The sequence below is a fragment of the Mesocricetus auratus genome, unplaced genomic scaffold (assembly GCF_017639785.1).
Source record: "Mesocricetus auratus isolate SY011 unplaced genomic scaffold, BCM_Maur_2.0 Super-Scaffold_100010, whole genome shotgun sequence".
In the NCBI taxonomy this organism is placed as follows: Eukaryota; Metazoa; Chordata; class Mammalia; order Rodentia; family Cricetidae; genus Mesocricetus; species Mesocricetus auratus.
Window position 1 is genome coordinate 73,903,227 of NW_024429194.1, and position 21,177 is coordinate 73,924,403.

Sequence of the window (21,177 nt, forward strand, 5' to 3'; positions counted from 1 at the left end):
TCTCCAATTCTGTCTGGCATTTTATTATGACTCTTTGATTTCTCTTAGTAATAAGCACATATACATGTACTACAGCAAATTGATGTATAAACTCTTAAAACATCAAGATGGAAAAGATAGTAAGAGTGGGAGTGAAGGTGAGGAAGAGACAGGAAGTGACCATAAACACCAAGGAATGACAGTGATCTCTCCTTACATTTTTCTTCAAGTGTCCATGTCAAGGAAAAGCCATAATTCTCCATGGGACACTTATTCAGATGAACAAAAATTACACAACACAATCATGACAGTCAAGTCATATCAACCTATGTCTACTCAAACATGCCTGTGAAGAAAAAAATCTGTGCTCACTGAAATTCAGTGGAATAATAATTTGGGAATGCATTTTCATACATGTACAAAAGAATCACAACAAGTAGTGTGGTTTTCTTTTCTCTATTATTAATTATTGAATATAATAAGGAACTTCCTGAGAAGAAAGTTATAATTTATGATGTAAATGCAGCACTTCAAGAGTATTTTTAATTGTAGTAGAACTGGCTGTGATCCTCAGGTTGCAGAGTTCACAAGCAGTCAAAAAGGGTGGATACTTTTGCTATGCCAAGTTGTTGGAGTTCCTGGCTGCTCTTGATTGTTCTGAATTGCAAACTAAGAGAATTTGTTGATTATTTGAGAGCACATCTGTTCTCAAGTTGGATACAGAGAAAATGAGAAACGCTTCAAGCAAAAAAAAATGTTTAGAACTTTAGAAAATAGTAAGCTCACTTTTTCTCTTGGCTTTTACACACGTCAACAGGTGTCTTTTAGTGAACACAAAGCCAGGCTGTACCTCGAGCCTGCTATGCCCCCTTCATACCTGTCATTTATTTGGAAACTTTTCTGAGGACATGTTATTACTGTAGTATACATGAGGAGAAACTAAATTAAGCACAACTTGGCTTTAAAAAAAATAAAAACCCCTTTTTGAAACCAGTAATTGTCTGTGAAATCATTCCATTTGAAGGACATTTATAAACATAGCCTCCTACAAAACCACATTAAAAACTTGGTTAGCTGGAATACACTTGTAATTCTAGCTCTTTAAGAAGCTCAGGCAGCAAGGTTACAAGTTTTAGGCTAGACAGGATGGCAATTCCTGCAGACTCTGTCTCAAAAAACTTCCTGGCATTCAAGAGGCCTTGGGTTCAATCCTTAGTATCAGAAAAATAAAGTAATTAAACTATGTTTCAATTATTTGATGAGTTAATCCAGGGAACACATAATGAACTCCTAGATGGAAAAGAGAGTCGGTATAAGAAATAAGGCTTTTCCAGAAGAAAGCAACTTGGAAGATTTAAGATTGATACAAGTCTAAGGTGCTTACATGATTTGCTCGATAGTGGTAACATTTTCTGATACAGCCTTGAATTTTCTTCTCTCTGCTTCAAGTTATACAACCTAGTCACATGAGAATAACACATTTCTATGTTGGAGAATATTTAACTAGGCAAAGATGTTGCATTTGTTTATGCTGCAGAATATTACTTTAACTATGTGGAGGTGTGTTACATTGGTTTCTGCCGCCTTTGTTAAGGATGTAAAGATGTGCTACATTTTTTATGCTGCATTTGTTTAATTATGTAAAGATGTGTTGCTGTTTCACCTTGCCTGCCTAAGGCACCAGACTGAGCTAATAAAAAGCTGAGTACTTTGGCAGGAGAGGGATGGGCGGAGCTGGCAGGCAGGGAGAATAAGCTGGAGAACTCTAGGCTCAAGAGAGGAGGAGGAGAGAATGAGGGAGAAAGAGAGGGACTCATTTGGGACCAGAAGTCAGGCAGCTGCCAGCTAGACACCAGAAGCAGCCAAAGTAAGACATATACAAGGAAAGAAAGGTAAGAAGCCCCCAGGAAAACATAGATGAAGAGAAACAGGTTAAGTTATAAAAGATGGCAAGAAACAAGCCGAAGCTATAACTGAGCAATCGTAAGTAATAATAAGTCTCTGTGTCATGATTTGGGAACTGGCTGGTGGCTCAAGACAAAGTTTGCTACATTTCTATGTATGTGATTGTAGGTAAGAGTAATATAAAATATAAAATGTTATTTATTAGATTTTGAAATGAATTCATAAAGATTGAGAATGTAAGTTTAGACAATGAAAATGTTACTTATAAATGCAATGACATAAGAAAAAACTGTGCAGTAGACCAGGAAGGAGAGAACTGACAGGTAGGTGACTATGCTAAATGTTTCTAGCTTTGTGTAGTCAGATACTGTCGAACACTATTGACAAACCTGGAAATTTCAAAAGGGGAGCATAACTATGAGATCACATGATGCTCCACTTGCCCTGACTCCTCCCACCCAGGACCCTGGGGAGAACATAGGAGTTTTAGATTTGTAAATGTGCAGTCTTTATCTTAAAGACATACATTTCTAAATGTATATGAACCACTCATGGTGTTGGGGGTAGGAAACATTTGCATGCATAGGGTCAATAAGCTCAGGTTTCTCTAGTAGAAGCTAAAACATAGCCATGATAGCATCTTCAGAGTCTAAACCTAGAAGTCCTTGCAATGACTGCATCTGCAGAAAGATGCTGATAGCAATGTGAGGAATGGAGAAGGAAAGAAACTGTGTGCCTTTCATTTCTAGCCATTTCTCCATGGATGTGTTATTGTTTATAAAACTCACCAGTAATTTACAGTGTGAGTCAACCTGTTCTTCCTTCTCTCATGAACACAAAACTTATGGTGAAGAGATATAACTCCAACATTTATATGTGTCTTCCACGTTTTAAGTAACAGTGAGAATTACCCTTATTCTTTCCTGACCCATATATTTATTCTGACTTTGGTGCTACCTTCAACTTAATAAGAAATACCACACAAGGCAGCAGCATTGACTGCAATGTTATTAAAATACACAAAAAACAGCTGCCATTATATGATTATCCTTAGAAAGAGTAATCACAAAAGGCATTAGGAATAAGATGTTTGTCTTATATCAATATGCAGGTATTGACAAAATGCCCCAAGACATTCAAGTGGATTTCTCCAAGGGTTTGTCTTTAATGCAGTTTCTTCTTTCACAAGCATGTGGGGGGAGGGGAGAGGGAGCTGGGGTAAAGTGAGGGGGAGAAAAGAAGAGGAGGGGAGGACATGGGGGAGCAGGAAAGTTGACTTAGGGGAAGAATAGAGGAGAGCAGGATGAGAGATACCATAATAGAAGGAGCCATTACAGGTTTAAGGAGAGATCAGGGACTACGAGATTTCCAGAGATCTACAAGGATGACACCAACTGGCAATCTAAGCAATAGTGGAGAGGCTGCCTTAAATGCCCTTCCCTGATAATGAGATTGACAACTTCCTTGTGTGCCATCTAGAGCCTTCATCCAGTGGCTGATGGAAGCAGAGACAGACACACTAAGCTGAACTCCTGGAAACCAATTGCAGAGAGGGAGGAATAATGAGCAAAGGGGTCAACCAGGCTGGTGAAACCCACAGAGGCAGACTAATGACTGAGTGGCCAGCATGGGACTGATCCAGATCCCCTGAATGTGGGTGTCAGTGAGGAGGCCTCGGCAATCTTTAGGGCCTCGGGTACTAGATCAGTATTTATCCCTGGCATCCAAATGGACTTTGAGAGCCCATTCCACATGGAGGGATGCTCTTTCAGCCTGGACACATGGAGGAGGGCCTAGGCCTTGCCCTGAATGACATGACAGACTTTGGAGATCCCCCATGAAGGTCCTCACCCTCCCTGGAGACTCGAGTGGGGATTGGATGGGGAGTTAGGGAGCTTGGTGGCAGGGAAGAGGGAGCTGGGACTGACATGTGAAGCAAGCTTGTTTCTAATTTAAATAAATACAAAAAGTAAAAAAATATTAATAGAATAAATTTATGCTTTTTTTTAAATCACAGGCTATCTGCAGCATTATAACAGTGATTCGCTCTTTTAAACAGCTAGTAAATATTCTTTGGCAATCGCAGATCTATGAGCCTACTGGCAAGTAAGAAAATCATTGACTTATGTGGCTATTTTAAAGTCTGATGAATTATCTCACCAGGCTAAAGCAGTGTTTTCTCCAGATATTGAACTGTCCTATGCTGCATTGAAAGAATGTAGCCAAAAGCAGATATGAACTCCATGGCAACCGAACATCAACGTCTTTTCAACACCTGGGAAATGTCAGTGTTAGATGTCTGCGTAGGGGCTTCTCTGTGAGTAAAAATTAGGCATCTAGCGTCACTGGAGATGCTTACACATGGTTAACCTAGAAACAAGCCTGGAATTATCCAAACACATGAATGGAAAAGGTCAGCCTCGGCAAAGAAGGGAAGAGAGAAAGTCACACATGTCCACACATCCTCCTCCCAGTCTTAGGTATGAACAGAATGACAAGAAGCACCGGCTAATGCCTGGGAAAGTCTTATTGCCCCAAGAAGTTTTGCAAAGGATGTCAGAGAAGAAGAGTGTCTAATCTAATGAAGTGATATAAATCACCTCTCCTAATCTGCTCACCACACTGCACACTTCCAACTGACTCGTTAATCTCCCCAGGATCTTTGTTACCTTGGAGATTATAACATACAGTAGACAAATATGTTTACCTGGGAATTTGGAATGATTAACACTCCACTTTCTATATTTTTATCATTATATATAATTTTATTTTCAACTTTTATTTTTGAAATTGAAATTTAATTACATTTCTCTCTTCCCTTTCGGCTCTTCCAATTCCCCATATATCCCTACCTGCTCTCCTTCAAATTCATGACATCTTTTTCATTAATTGTTTTTGTATATATATTTATTCATAAACACATACATATTCCTGAATAAGACCTGTTGAGTCCACATAATGGTACTAGTATGTATGTTTCCAGGGCTGGTCATTTGGCACTGGATAAGCTATTGGTATGCTCCTCTTTGGGGATGATTCACCTCTCCTGCTCCTAGCTTACTCAGTGTTCTGTAGTTCTTTATGTAGAACACTTGCCTGGACATTTTTCTTAAGATTTTACTTTTATTTTTATTGTATATGTGGGAGTATTTTGCATTTATGTATGCAGGTAGGTAGGTATGCAGCAATTGCACACATAGTGCCCATGGACCCAGAAGAGAGCATCAAATTCCCTAGAACTGGAATTAGAGATAGTTGTTAACTGCTAAGATGGGTTCTCTGGAAGAGTAGAAAGTTTATTAACAACTAAGCCATCTTTTTAGACCTAACACTGTTTCCCTGGTTGTTTCTAATATCAACTAACCTCTGAAAACAGTTATGAAAAGCTAGGCCACTCTAAATGAAAATATATTAATGGAACCATTAGATTGTTATGTACTGCATGATGAATTGTGTATCAAAATTAACTTTTTAAACCACCATGATGGTTCAAGTTTGTAATTCTAGAATTTAGGAGACTGAAGCAGGAGATTGACTGTAAGTTTGTGTCCAGCCTGAACAACCTAATGAGTTCAGGACAGCCTGTATTACAGAGTTATAGCCTGCTTTAAATAACAACTTTTAAACGACGGTGAAAGAATCTCAAAGAGCCACTTGAATCTAGAAGTCTTTGACTAACAAGGAAAGATTACACGAAGAGATTCAAAGGTAAAAATAAAAGACTCAAATTTTTACTGCTAAAGTACTCTTGACTAAATAACTATAGGCACATGAGATGCAGTTGATGAAAACAATGACCTGTTGGCAGCAAAGTGGGAAAAATGCATGTTTTAGGGACACTGTAAAACAGAAGGAAATAGTATATTAAGGGGAAATGCCTATGGGTGGAATATTTTTTAAAGGAACTATCTTGGAAACATATACATATGTTTGACAGTCATTCAAAACGATCAACTCTTTAGTATAATATAAATTGGTGCTAGAGTGGATGTAACTCAGTGGTGGAGTAGAGTTGACCAGAATCTTAACGATCCTAGGTTCAATCCCCAGGTACACACACATAGGCACACGCGCGCACACACACACACACACACACACACACACACACACACACACACACGAGTTATCACAGGAACTTTCTTAAGACTAGATAAAAGTAAGTACAGTGAAGAATCCCAGAATTCTGCCACTTGTCCACATAGCCTGCCAGAGGATCACATGTCCCATGTATTTTGTTTGTTTGTTTAGCTTTCTTTTGCTTTTTTTTGTTTTTTGTTTCTTTTCACTCACCAGTCCTCCATTTCAAGATTGGGACATCAGATTCTCATTGCCACTCTACCCACACCTGGGCTGGTGGTCCTGTGTTCTATAAGAGAGTGAGCGGGTCACAAGGAGCCAGCCAGTAAGCAGCACTCTTCCATGGCCTCTGCATCAGCTCCAGCTTCCAGGTCCCTGTCCTGTTTGAGTTCCTGCCTTGGCTTCCCTCAATGAACTGTGATGCTAGATAGATAAGCCAAACAGACCCTCTCCCCTCCAATTTGCTTTGTTCATGGTGCTTCCTCACAGCATCAGTGACCCTAACTAAGACACTACACTATGTGTGGTCATATCGTGATCTAAAAGTAAATCTAATTAAAACGTACCACTTGAAGTGTAGACTTTTGTAATTTTGAAAAACAGTCCATCTACAAATCTGTTTTTTTTTTAATGTTTATTCCTTTAGTACTATCTTTTAGAATTCCAGCCTGGTGTGATAGTACATTCCTGTAATCCCAGGGATTGATAGGGACTGCTAGTCTGTGCTACAAAATGAGATCCTGACTTCCTTACTCAAAAAAGGCCCCCCCCAAAAACAACTAAAAACCTCCTTGAAAAGAACCTAGCACTTGTTGCCTACAGTTAGCAAAATGTCTATCTTTTTAATTTTTTTATTTTTACTGCTTTCAAATTGTGTGTGTGTGTGTGTGTGTGTGTGTGTGTGTGTATGCACTTGCAGATATGAGTAAGTGAGTGCAGATGCCTAAGAGGCCAGAGGAGTTGGATCTGCATGGAGCTGGAGTAGTAGGTATCTGTGAACCATGTGGATGCTTGAAATCAAACGGGTCATTCAGAAGAGCATCAAATATTCATAGCTACCTCTTAGCCACCTCTGTTGCCCAGAATTATTTGTTATTTCTTTCTATTTCTCATTCACTGGTTTGTTTGTTCATTTGCTGTGCTGGTCAACTTGACATAAGCTAGAGTCATTTGAAGAAATAATAACTTTGAAAATGCCTCCATTGGCTTGTCCTGTAGGCAAGCTTATAGGGCAGTTTCTTGATTGATGTAGGAGGGCCCAATCCATGGTGGATAGGGCCATCCCTAGTCTGGTGATCCTGGATTGTTTAAGAAAGCAGGCTGAGCAAGCCACGAGGAGTAAGACAGTAAGCAGCACCCTCTACACTCTTTATCAGCATCTACCTCTAGGTTCCTGCCTCAAATTCCTACCCTGACTTCTCTAGCTGATCAACTACAAACTGTAAAATGAAATAATCCCTTTCCTCCATAAATTGTTTTTGGTCATGGTGTTTTATCACAGTAATAAAAGCTAAGACTATTGGTATGACTGTAGGCAGTTTATTTGAGGAAGTGTATACACTGCATCAAGCCGTGGACAGAAAATTTTTACAGTATTTGTAGACTCTTGAGTGATACTCCCTCCCTCATTACTGAGAGTTACACTCTACCTTCTCTTTTCCCCTGGTCTTTCTGAGAGGGCTACATGCATCATTGATCTTTTAATGAATTTCATTTCATTGACCATCTCTGTCTTCTGATTCATTGTTTCCCTCTCTTAACTTCTACTTGAAGTTTTAGCTTGCTCTTGCTTTCTGTCTTTTCAGGTTAAAGCTGAGACAATTAACACGAGCTACCTTTGTTGCTATTACAGGCATTTAGTACTACCAAGTTCTCAAGGGCTCTGAAAGAGAGGCACCTCACAAATTTTCATCAGTTACATTTTTATTTTCATTCAGTTAAAATACATTCTAATCTCCTTCACAGTTCTATCTTTGACCCATGGATAATTCAGAAGAGTGTTATTTAACTTCTAAATGCTAAGGACTTTCTGGTCTTGATTTTAAATTAATTCCATAATAGAAAACATGCTTTTATTGTATTGTGTTATTCTAAATTAAACTCAAAGTTCAGTGTTGGAACCACAGCATTTGGTAGGCCGAGGTCAGAGGATAACAGGTTCAAGGGCAACCTGGGATATATTGTGACTGACTGACGGCCTTAAAAACAAACAATGGGATGTGATATCCAGCTGCTGTAACATCTGTTTTCTCACTTGATTAGGTGATCTGGCTGGGTAGGCAGGTGTCCACCTCCTCCTTCACATTCCATTTGTGCATGGATCAAAAGGATCACCTGAACCAGGGAGATAGAGGCAATCATGAAGGAAATATGTATCCCACAGTACTTAGGAGGAATAAACAGGAGATTCAAAAAAGTACAAGGCCAGCCTTGTCCATAAAGCAAGTTCCAGACCAACTAGGTCATTACAAGAAAAGGCCATATATTCTTGGTAGTTTTATGTCAACTTGACACAAGCTAGAGTCATCTGAAAGGAGGGACCTTCAACTGAGGAAATACCTCTGTAAGATCCAGCTATAGGTAATTTTCTTCATTAGTGATCAATTGGGGGAGGCAGCCCATTGCTAGTGGTGCTATCCCTGTGCTGGTAGTTCTAAGTTCTATAAGAAACCAGGGCAAGCAAGCCATGATGAGCAAACCAGTAAGCAGCACCCCTCCATGGGCTCTGCATTAGCTCCTGCCTCCAGGTTCCTGCCCTGTGTGAGTTCCTATCCTGACTTCCCTCAATGGTAAGCTCTTACCTGCAAGTGTAAGCTGAAATAAATCCTTTCCTCCCCAAGTTGCCTTGGTCATGGTGTTTCATTGCTGCAATAGAAACCTAAGCTAAGATACAATATGACATAATAAATAAATAAGCAAACAAATATGTAATACACAGAGGGGGATCACAAAGCAGTAATGCTGCACACCTAAACTTAAAATTAATGCATTTTTAATATAAAAGGGGGCTTTAGGTCTATTAGTATTATGATACATGCCAGGCCAGAGGAGGAAGTAGTCTAGTCTAGCAAAGGAAAGCCCTAGTAATGCTGTGTATATTAGTTGACTATGTTCCCCTCTATTCTTCACACTGTGAGTTTCTCGTCCATCACCATAGTAATTGGAGACCGAGGGTACACTTAGCTGGGATGTCTGTGAGAAATAACTATGATTACCCTTGGGCTCTTGCATGGAAATTTCATCACCATTCTGGAAAACAAAGATCACGCAGCAGAATTGACTTGGCTTTTCTTGTCTGTGCTTGATTACATTCTCATTTCTTTACCAAATCATTCCCCCAAGGGGGATCTGTCTGTTTTAGCTAGTGACTGTATCTTATTTATAGATTTCTTCTATATTCATCCAAACATCTTGCAAGAAATCAATGATTTAGAGAAGATAATGAAATTATCTTAGCCCTTCAGCTCAGAAATGCATTTCTTTTCTTGCATTGTATTTCAAGGAGTAATTTTTCACAGTAGGAGGCTTCCTTTTTAGTTACTTACTGACTTATTTTGGAAAAGCTACTACTAAAATGACTTTTCTAGTTCTCTGTAAAGAGCCCAAAGCAATTTTCGAAGATCACCGACTGTTAATTGATAAGCATATTGACTTAGTTTTTAGCTTCACAGTTGTCAAGATTTTCTTCTTTTAATTGTGAATTTCATGTATCTATATAATGCGTTCTGATAAAAATCTACCTCCCAGTCTGTGCCCTCCAATTAATCCCCAGCTTCACCCCCCCATCACTTTTTCCTCCCAATTTCACATGCTTCCTGTTTATTAAAACTCACTGAATCCACTTAGTGCTGCCTGTATGTGCCTGGATAAAGGATCATCTACTGGATCATGTGTGGTGACATATTGTTTAAGATGTTATAAAACTTAGCTGAAGATCAGAAAAGCAAAGCAGCTGAGCCCTCAGGAGCTCTTACCTCTACCAAGGCTGTCCTCAAAATGACAGGAGACTAATTCCCAAGACTGAATGCCAAGTCTGAGACCCTGCTCCTGTCTTATACACCTCTTTAGTGCTGTGATTAAAGGCATGCGCTGTGTTTCCTTTTTTAGACTGATTCACTCCCATGGAGTCCTGGGTGGTCTTGAACTGATAGAGATCCATCTGCCTCTGTCTCTAGAGTCCTGGGATTAAGGGAATGTGCCACAAGTGGATGGAACTAGAAGAAACCATCCTGAATGAGGTAACCCAGACACAGAAAGACAGACATGGTATGTACTCACTCATAAGTGAATATTAGGCATAGAACAAAGGATTACCAGCCTGCAATCCATAACCGCGGAGTACCTAGGAAACAAGGAGGACCCTAAGAGAGACATGCATGGACCCTCTGAGGAGGAGAAAGGGACAAGATCTCCTGAGTAAATTGGGAACATGGGGGGAGGGTGGAAGGAGGTAGAAAAGAAAGAAAGGGAAAAGAGAAAGGGGAGGGGGAGGAGAACATGAGAGAGGTTGAGTTTGGGGAAGAACAGAGAAGGAGAGCAAGGAAGGAGATAACTTGATAGAGAGAGCCCGTTATGGGCTTAACAAGAAATCTGGCACCAAGGAAATGTCCAGGGATCCATAAGGATGATCCCCACTAAGAATCTAAACAATAGTGGAGAGAATACCTTAACTGCTCTTACCCTATAATGAGATTGATGACTACCTTAAATGGCATCCTAGAGCCTTCATCCAGTAGCTCATGGAAGCAGAAGCAGAGATTCACAGCTAAGTACTGAGCTGAACTCCTGGAATCCAGTTGTAGAGAGGGAGGAGTGATGAGCAAAGGGGTGAAGACCGTGTTGGGGAAACCCACAGAAACAGCTGATCTGAGCAAATGGGAGCTCACAGACCCCAGTCTGACAGCTGGGGAACCAGCATAGGAGCAAACCAGGCCCCCTGAACATGGGTGTCCGTTGGGGACTTGGACAGTCTATGGGGCCTCCAGCAGTTGAACCAGTATTCATCCCACATGCATAAACTGTCTTTTTGGAGTCCATTCCCTATGGAGGGATACTCTCTTGGCCTAGATTCAAGGGGAGTGCCTAGGTCCTGCCCCACATGGTGTGACAGACTTTGATAATGCCCATGGGAGGCCTCACCTTTTCTGAGGAGTGGGTTGGTCAGGGGTGGGCTGGGGAGATGGTAGGGAGAATGGGAGGGCAGGAGGGAGGGAGAACTGGGATTGGTATGTAAAATGGGGTTGTTTTTAATTTAAACAAAAAATAAGAAAAAATGGCGTGTGCCACCACTGCCTGGCCTTTATGGCTATGGCTAGCTTTGCATTCTGATCTCCAGGTAAGCTTTCTTAATCAGATCATAAACAATATATCACCACAATCATGGGTAGTCTCAGGGTCTCTGTGAAGAAAGCTTACTCTCTTTCCCCCACCAATTGCTAATAGCTTCTCAGCTAGGAATACTACTTCATGAGCCCCTCCCTCAATTTCTGTCTTAGTTACAGTTCGATTGCTGTGAAGAGACACCATAATCAAGGCCGCTTATGAAAGAAAGCATTTAATTGGGGGCTTGCATACAGTTTCAGAGGGTTAATCCATGAGAGAATGGTGGCAGGCTGGCAAGCATGGCATTGGAGTAGCTGAGAGTTTACATCATGTTCACAGACAGCAGGCAGAGAGAGAAAGAGCAAGATTGGGCCTGCTTTGGGCTTTGGAAACCTCATAGACCATCCCTAGTGACATACTTCCTTCAGCAAGTCTCTGCCCAGAAGCAGTTTTGACAATTGAGGACCAAGCACCCAAACATATGAGCCTAAGAGGCCATTTTCATTCAAACCATCACACCATCTGTAATGGGATTTCATCTGTTTTGATCTTAAGTAGGTCTCATACAATCACAGCCACTGTGAGTTCATCTGTTCGATGAACCACTCAGAGGATTCCTCTGTGGTGATAGATTGTTTATGATTTATTAAAGCCACTGAAGATCAGAGAAGCAAAGTAGCCAAGCCAGTATATCTTACCTCTACCCAGCTGAAATCTTGTCTCCACCAATCCTCATAGGCAAAAGTTCTCAATTCTTGTCTCCTCTTCCTTATATTCCTTTCTCTGCCCAGTCTTATCACTCCTGTTTCCACCTCCCTAGAGCTGGGATTGAAGGCATGTGGTCCCAGATGCTGAGATCTCCTTTGAGTAAGCTGTTTCTTTCATGTGGTCAGCGTGTCCTTGAACTAATGGTGATCCGTCTACCTGAGTCCTGGGATTAAGGATGTGTGTCTGTCTTCCATAGCTAACTATTACGGCTGGCTTTGCAAACTGATCTCCAGTGGCTTTATTAGATCATAAACAATACATCATCACATTCCGGAATGGCCATATTCAATTAGATACAATAAGAATCTGGCTAGGGCTTTAGAGAAGCCCACCTTCTCCCCATTCTCTCGGATATGAGTGGAAAAGGTAACAGGTTTCGAGCTTGTTGAATCCTTTGGTGTACCACATGGAATTTGAGAAATCAGCTGCAGTCACAAGAAGCAGAGGAGAATGGAAATGTATTAATTATTCTTCTATGGCTGTGATGAAACATTATGACCAACGCACCTTAAAGAAAGCATTTATTTGGGTTTCGGAAGGTGAGAGTCTATGACCATCATGGTGGAGAGCATGACAACCAGCAGGGAGACATCTAGCTGGAGCAGCACCTGAGAGCTCACATCTTCATCCACACAGAGGATGCACGTGCAGTAGTGGTGGTGAAAACATCTTTTGAAAACTCAATGCCTGGCCCCAGTGACACACCTTCTCCAACTAGGCCACACCCCTTAAGTTTCCCCCCAAAAGTTACACTAATTGGGAACCATATATTGAAAAATATGAACCTCTGGGGTCGTTCTCATTCCAACCACCACAGTGAGTCCCTGCGTTTTGAGTCCTATACATTTGTACTTACTAGACACATTTCAGAGGTAAAAAACCCAGTAAATCCTTTATTTCAACCCATTTGACTTGGGTTTCTTTCTCTTGCAACCCTCGATAAACAAAACCAAACATTGAGTTCTGTTTCATTATGTGTATATGCAAGCATATACATGTATATATACAAATATATACACTTATTAACATACAATTCTTAAAATGTGTATTTCATAGTGGAAATGTCTCTGAGAGAGATGTCTTGCATCTCAGTTACTTTTCTCGTACCCTAACAAAACATGGACACAACAACTTACAAAACAAAACATTCAATTTGAGTCTCACAATCCCAGAAGGGTAGTTCATGGCCATCTTGGTTGGCACATGGCAGCAGGCAGGCAGGCATGGTTGAACCAGTAGCTGGAACATCTGGCCCACAGTCAAGAGGCAGAGAGAGAGAGAAGTCAAATGGAATTTCAAATGGCATTGGCTTTTGAAACCTCCAAGTTGACTCCCAGGGACACACCTCCTCCAACAAAGCCACACCACTCAATCCTACCCAAATAGTTCCACCAACTGAAGACAGAGTATTCAAACATATGAGACTATGGCTCCCATTCTCATTCAAGTCACCCCATCTTGGAAGGAAATTTTTAAGGGGGAGTTATCTTTATTGCTATATTTTTAAAAATAAGGATAGACAGTGTGTGTAACTAAAAATAAACGTTTAGTAAGCAGACTATATTGGGCTTTCAAATTCTCATCCCTTCTTCCAGATCAATACCCCCATCATTTGTGTGTGTGTGTGTGTGTGTGTGTGTGTGTGTGTGTGTGTATGTGTGTGTGTGTTTAATTGAGAACTGAATTTGGGGACAAACATTCTCTAATTGCATCTTTAGTCCAACTACACAACATTTTCACTGGTTTAATTACCAATGTCTCTGCCCAGTGTTCAGGATGTGTAGCAGTGTATCCAAAAACTCTCTTATTTTCTTCTTCTATGGTGGGTCCCAGTGTTTTGGGAATGAATTAATAAATGTCCCTAAACTTTGGGATTTAGAACTCACTTAGTAGGTCAATAATGGTGCCTATACTTTATCTCGATTAGCAATTGATTGTAATTTAAAAGTGATTTTTTTCATAATCTAGTCAATAAGCTCGTGCTGAGCATTTTAAAGTGAGTGAAAATGGTATGTAAACTAACCTAGTGGTTTCTAAACGCTCTGTGAAACTCTGGGGGACATGGATTCTGCCTAGTCTCAGCCTCGAACTTTCTATCTCCTCATGATGTTAAGCTGAGGCAGACTACTGGGAACTCTCTTTTAGTTGAACGTCGTGGTGCCTAATTGAGCTTGGTTCCTCCCAAAAGCTCAGATGAGCCCTGTTTGGCTTTCTGATGTGTTACTGATGTCACATTTCCTTTTGAGGTAACCTAACCTCAGGCATATAAGGTACCAGATTTAGATCATTTTAAGGAGTATTATTTCAGTGTTATGGACCCCCCCCCCAACGTTGAATTTGGAGCTTCTAAGTGAGGAGTCACGGTGTTCACGACACTAGCTGGCTGAATTTGAAACCCAGCTATTTCTATTTCACCTCAAGAGGAAGAAACTGTTAACTGACCTCATCTAGGGAGCTCTTCTCTGCAGAAGGCGCATGAATCGGCTGACCACCTGGGGGCGCACTTTTATTACAGTCATCTCAGGAAAAGGCACGCTTGCCTGGATCTTCTGTAGACTGAATTTCATTGTTACAGAGTCTAAGGTTGTGTTTAATCTTTCCCTGGGAAGATGGTTAAGCCTTGCTTTAAAGCTACCCGATATATTTAAAGCTATTCCTCTGAGCTCGTATTTTCTCCATATGCTCCCCCCCCCACTCCCATTGCTGGAAAGTGCAAATTAAGGAGATATGGTGTCTGATAATCAAAGCACCGCGGACTTTGGAGATTTCTAGTAACTTCATAGTGTAACACGGATGACAAAGCTCGTTCCTCTAAAGAAACAGGCTCGGACTTCACGAGCAGGCCTCATGCTAAGAAACTTTTACTCAAATAAGGGAACCAAAATAAGAGCAGGAATGGTTGATGGAAATCAGGGATCTTAAATTTAGTTTTCAATTAAATCTGGTGTCCTATGCCTGAAAAAAGAGACTGCATCAGAAAAATATTTATTAGTTTTTATCTCCTGAAGTGCATTTAAATGAAGAGGAGGCACGGTTTCCAAACCAACAACTGGCAATTAGCAATTAAAATAATCGTCTTCAAACGCTTTGAAATGACTGTTTCAGGCAAATGGGACATTTCAAATAACTTCTCTAAATCAAGGGCAGCCAGCAGTGGGGATTGTCGGAGAGAGGAGAGAAGAGAGAAGACATTCTTTGGGGCTGGCACGCTGGTCAAGGAAGGTGGCAATTACCTATCAGACCACAAATCAGGTTCTCAGGTTTCCTAGTTCCACTTGGAATCAGCTGGCTGTGTAAGAGCAACCTAAAGTTGCCTTTCTCTTTGGGGGTCCACAGGAAGAAGTCGAGGACTCACTCACTCGGGAGATAAGTTATCTCTATCCTCAGAGAGTCACGACGTAGCATGCTTTTTAGAAGGGCAGAATGTGAGGAAGGACTAGCAGGGGAAAAGGAAAACTAGAGACACCAGAGACCATGGTCCTGACCTGCTCCAAAGTAAACTAACAGCAGGAGACCAGTAGGACACACACTGCAACAGAATAGGTAGGACTAGGACGGTGTCAGGTAGTCCCAGCCTCGGCCACCTAAGAGTGCTGGAAGGCGGACAGGACATCTTAGAGACTTCTATCTGATGCATACTCTGCTGTGGGCCTCAGCTGCAGCCCCCAATGCGGGCTTCCAGGGGCCCAGGAACCGCGCCTCCAGCAAGACCAAGTCGGCCTGCGGGCCTGCGGCTTGGCCCCGCCCACAGAGGGAGGCGGGCCCCGCCCATGAAAGGAGGCGGTTTCCCTCGGCCCCTCCCCTCTAAGCGGCCAAGTGACGCACGACCCCGCCCCCCCGACCGCTTCGCAGCGCCAGCCTAGCGGAGGCTGCCGGGGCGGGTGGCTTTGGTGGCTGGAGGCGCAGCGAGCGGCTCAGCAGCTGGCCGCGAGCGAGTGCGCGGTGCCCCCACGGAACTTCACCGCAGCCGCCCCGGCGGCGCCCTCCCGTCCCCTCCGATGTCCCGCAAGGCGAGCGAGGACGTGGAGTACACGCTGCGCAGCCTGAGCAGCCTGATGGGCGAGCGGCGCCGCCGGCAGCCGGAGCCGGGGGCGCCGGGCGGGGAGCGCAGCCTGCTGGCCGCCGCCGAGTCGGCCACCAGCCTGCAGGGTTCGGAGCTGGAGCGCGCCGCACGGCGGCAGTTCCAGCGCGACGAGACCCCCGCCATGGTGTACGCGGCCGCCGCCTTCTCGGCGCTCGGCGGCTTCCTGTTCGGCTACGACACCGGCGTGGTGTCGGGGGCCATGCTGCCGCTGCGGCGCCAGATGCGCCTGAGCTCGATGTGGCAGGAGCTGCTGGTGTCGAGCGCTGTGGGCGCGGCCGCCGTCGCGGCGCTGGCCGGAGGGGCCCTGAACGGAGCTCTCGGCCGGCGCAGCTCCATCCTGCTCGCCAGCGCCCTGTGCACCGCGGGCTCCACCGTGCTGGCCGCCGCTCCCAACAAGGAGACGCTGCTGGCCGGCCGCCTGGTCGTGGGGCTCGGCATCGGTGAGTGGCCGCGCCCGCGAGCCCCACGGACACCCCCCCTCCTACCCCTGCACTCCCCTGCTCCGTGGCTCTTCGGGGGCTCGATGTCACGAGCGCTCTGGCGGCTGTGGAGGATGTGCTCCCCTGTCCCGGATTCCCACGTGGAATCTGCTGTCGCCCTCGGGTCAGTGAGCGCTGGACAGCTTGGAGCAATGCTAGAAACCTCAGCTTTCCCCTGATCCGGCCTAACCCGAGGCTCCTCCTTGAGTTTAGGAGGCTCTCCACCTCCCTGTCATGCCCGGGAGTGGTTCCCCCACTGCCAGCCCTTTTTGAGAATGTTCAGCCCAGCCGGTTTTAGGCAAAATACGATCGTTTGTAGAGTCAAGGAGTTTTGAACTCCGAAATCTCTGCTACGTTCCAGTTTTGTCCCTTGGGCAGTGGCTCGTCGTTCCAATAGACGGAATACTATTTTTCTTTTTTGTACTTTTTGGTTGACTTTGAACCTTTTCTCTTTTCTAGATGAAGTCCCACCCCCTCCCTCTCCGCCCCTGTTACTACTTTTACTTTGGGCCAACATTCACCATTCTTGTTTTGCCTCTTTTCTGCTTTTTTCCATGTGGGAACCAAATTATCTACTAAAGGTCATATTCATTTCCTAAATTCATTTAGGAGCAAATCCTGTGGATAAATGCCCAGCAAGATAAAATTATGATTTACTCTAGAAATGAAGAGATTTATGTTCTCTGGGCATCCCCCCCCCCTTCTTGCTGAGCTGGTGAGGTACTATTGATAAACTGGCAGAGGAAGCTGTTTGGGATGTCGCCAGTGTTATTAGAAAGCACTTTTAAGGGAAAATGGGGATTTGTAATTTAAATCTCACTGGCAGTTTTCCGAGACACACTGATGATACTTTTTAAAATGTTTCCTGTCATAATTCCGTTTCCCTTAGAGCGCTGTTGAAGTATTGCTTCCTCATGTGCAGGCCCATGAATGCCTGGAGCTTCTTTGAGCCAACCACTCATGGCTATTTGATGTCGCCGCTTTTCACCCTTCCGGATCCATTCTAGAGAGAGGCAAATTCATTCATCCAACTGTGCCTGTAGGAGCCATAAGGCTAAACCGTGGCTCACTGTGCTTGTATCCCAAATCACTGGCGTCTTTTTGCTGTTAATTATTGACACTGGGCAAGGCTGTCTGTAAAATGTGGGTTTGGCAAACGAAGGCCCAACTGATCACCAAACAGGCAAACCAGTGGGCATCGAATCTCTGGGTAGAAATGGCCTGTGCCTGTGGGATCCTTCAATAAGTAACCTTCCCTAGGCTGTTCTCAGCATCCCCAGAATCATCTTCTTGGGATGCATAGCCTCCCTTGTGCACTAACCCCCTTCTCCCCCGGCATAGAAATAACATTTTAGTTATCAAGGTCTCATTAGTAACTCCCAGACTGATATTTCCAGACAGGTGTCTTGCAGATGTGTCAGATGAAAACTGAAGCATTGTGTCGATGCTTGCCTGAGAGTCCTGAGGCCTCCTCAGGGTCCTCCTTTCAGATGTAGGATACAGAATTATGAGGAAGGCAGACTCTAGTCAGCTTTACAAATGGGACTAAAGGCAGGTAGAACTGGCTCTCATCCCCTTGGGACAGTGGTTCTCAGCCTTCCTGATGCCGCGACCCTTTGATACAGCTCCTCATTTGTGGTGACCCCCAATCATAAAAGTATCTTATGGCTACTTCATAATTGTAATTTTGCTACTGTTATGAATTGTAATGTCAGTGTGTGGTATGTGACACTCACACCCCCAAGGGGTCTTGGCCCACAGGTTGACAACCACTGCCTTAGGAGGAGAGGTTTACTGATGGAAATACCATTGGCAGGCAAGGAGGATTTGAACAGTGGTGATGAAGGACCATCTAACCAAGGCAGTGAATGCAGAAGGAATGTGGAGGATGTCCTCGAGGAAGAGAAGGTGACACTGTGACAACAGCTAAGCAGGAACTGTGGCACTTTGAGAAAGATGACAAGTGTGGTGTCATACACGGTCTTTGACATAGGATCCATAAAACTCAGGAAAACCACTTTACATTCAAAGTAGTGGTTAAGCAGGACTCCCAGGTGACTAGCCTTCCAAGAGAACCCATGGTTATTTCTTAGGTGCAAGCAAACAGGTGCCTAACATGAGTGTTTTGTTGACTTTGTTGTTTGTTTTTGGGAGACAATAAATCAATTCCGTGTGTTTATTGCACTAAATTTGGGCTTATTTCATGGTCTTTTAGGTGATCTTTATATGTGCCCTGTGATAATTTAGTAAATATTGAGTAACCAAATGTGTATTGTGCCATTCCTAGACAGGTTCTCCATAATATCTTTTCTCCAAAGATTCACCCTGGGGAAATATAAGGCCCTTTGGGAAAAGGATTTTTGTTAATTGTGTTCAAATTTACAAATTTGTATTCCTGGAGCATAGAAGAAGCATGTTGAGTGCTTGAATGAATTATGATCAGAAATGTTACAAGTCAACAAGCTAAACCTTTGCTGGTGTGCTAGCCACTTATTTTTAAATTCTTTTGAAGGTCATCTAAAGATTTTAGTGTTGTACTTCAATGAAATCATCTCTTCAGTAAATGACTAAGTTTCCATGGTCAGTTCTGTCAAATTTGGGGGAAGGAGTAATTAGCTAACTATAGACCCCACCCTGGAGGTGTTTATTCCTGAATGGAGCAGAAAGACACATTTACTGGCAATTGCAAAGCAATAGAGGGTTCTGTAAAGTGCCAGAGAAATGGGGGAGAGCAAGTCATTGATTGCATGCATAGAAAAGATACTGGAGAGGCTGGAGAGCCAGCTCCGTGGTTAAGAACATAATTCTGCTCTTCCTGAGGCTGAGTTCAGTTAGCAGCATCCACATCGGGCAGCTCACAACCACCTATAATTCCAGCTGCAGGGAGTCTTTGGGGGTCGCTACAACTGTGCTCACAGGCACACAGACCCATGCAAACACATTCATACACCACTAAAATGAAGAGTTAAAAGGGTGCAGAATTAATACAGATTTCATGGAAACAATATGTAAGCTAGAGGTTGAAAGGTAGTAGGAGTCCAGCAGATGGTCCAAGCAGGAAATGAGGAAGTTCTGGTTTCCTACCTTGTAGGTCCCGACCCAGGAGAATTCTTCATTTATGTCATCTCATCTAATCCTCTTAGCTCTTACCTCTGCCCAGGTCTCCTGCTGTTGTGTGTGGAAAGTTTCCAGCAGTTACATTCGAAAGTCATGGATACATAATCAGGATTCAGTGAGCAATATCATAAAAGTCTTATTTTCTGTTTGACTTTACTAGATCTTTAAAGTGGAGCTCGCTGTGGGTGTGACAGCATCAAGAAGTCAGACTTTGAAGTGTAGCCAAGGGAGAGGCTGGGAGAGGATCTGCCACCTGGGAGGTCAGCTGGAGAGTCTGTTTAAAGGCTGTGTGTGCAATAGCTGCAGTTCCGCGAAGCTCCCAGAAATCCCTTTGCCTCTTTCTATTCTGCCTTTCAGCTCTTCTCTCTTTCTTCCCAGCTTTTTTGTCTCTTGGAAGATTTTTAGTGGCAGAAATTCTTCGCAGAGTTGCTGAGTTCAGAGAGTGTGGTGTAGCTGAGCAAACTATTAAGACCCATCGGTCTCTCCAGTAGAGCTCTTTTAAAAAAGAAAACTTGACCATAGAGTCATTACCTCCTGTGTTCCATGAGTCCTGAAGACAATCATGAGAAAGGAAGGGGATTTGTGCTTTGTTGTTGTTGTTGTTAAAGAAATCTATTTTCTTGGCGAGTTATAACAAAATAATTCACCCAGTGCTGCAGTGCACAGAGAACATCTTCAGTTTTGTCGTCTCGCCTCATTCAGCAGAGACCAGACTTTATTATTGTCCCTGCCTCTTGCATTTTTAAACTTAAAGATTTAGTTCAAATAGGACACATATGTTTGATCCCTGGGATTAATAGAATAATCTTATTTAGGTGTGCCCCTCACACAAGATCCATTCTATGGGTGTCTTTGCTCTTCGATATTTTTTTATAGACTGAGGTATACTTATAATAATGTTTTAAAATAAAACAGCTGAAGGACTGGGGAGATGGCTCAGCAGTTAAGAACGTATACTGCCCTTGCAGAGGACCTGAGTTTGGGTCCTAGCCTTGTTGAATAGCTCACCACCACCCGGGAATCCAGCCTTTCTGGGCACTGAATGTATGTATACATAGTTCCCCTCCTTACATATACTTGAAAATAAATAAAATTAAATCTGGTGAGAAAAAAATATGAGAATTTGCTGGTTTGTTTTGTTTTCTCTGGCCCTGTGTTTCTCATGCTTATCGTGTTTAGAGACAGCAGATTATAAGGATATGGTACTATAACCACACACATGCAGAATCTGAAGAGTTCTGGCCCTGGTGCTGGATTGTAGAGAATATCAAGATGCTGATGTTCTGAGATTCACTACTATTCAGTCAATTCCTGAGAACCGATGTCACAGCAGTTTACATAGTATAGAGAACTGACATCACAGCAGTCTACATAGTGTCAGATAACTGACATCACAGCAGTTTATATATCATAGAAAACTGAAATCATACTAATTTGCATAGCATA

General features: G+C 43.0%; 1 protein-coding gene and 1 long non-coding RNA gene across 4 annotated transcripts in view; one reads left to right on the forward strand and one right to left on the reverse strand.

Moving 5' to 3' along the window:
* LOC110340409 overlaps positions 1-12,475 on the reverse strand; it is a 36,465-nt gene extending 23,990 nt beyond the window's left edge. Inside the window, exon 1 of one of the 3 annotated variants that reach the window (XR_005880042.1) lies at positions 11,982-12,475. This is a non-coding gene — a long non-coding RNA (uncharacterized LOC110340409). Of the gene's footprint in view, positions 1-8,215; positions 8,299-11,981 lie in introns of those variants that run through there. The other 2 variants (XR_005880041.1, XR_005880043.1) reach the window with 2 other exon arrangements.
* Positions 12,476-15,909: 3,434 nt separating this feature from the next.
* The window catches only part of Slc2a13 (solute carrier family 2 member 13), a 266,862-nt gene continuing 261,594 nt past the window's right edge, over positions 15,910-21,177 (forward strand). Inside the window, exon 1 of the mRNA XM_005067125.4 lies at positions 15,910-16,575. Within this exon, the coding sequence (XP_005067182.1) occupies positions 16,050-16,575 (526 nt within the window). The 5' untranslated portion in view covers positions 15,910-16,049. The remainder of the gene's footprint in view (positions 16,576-21,177) is intronic.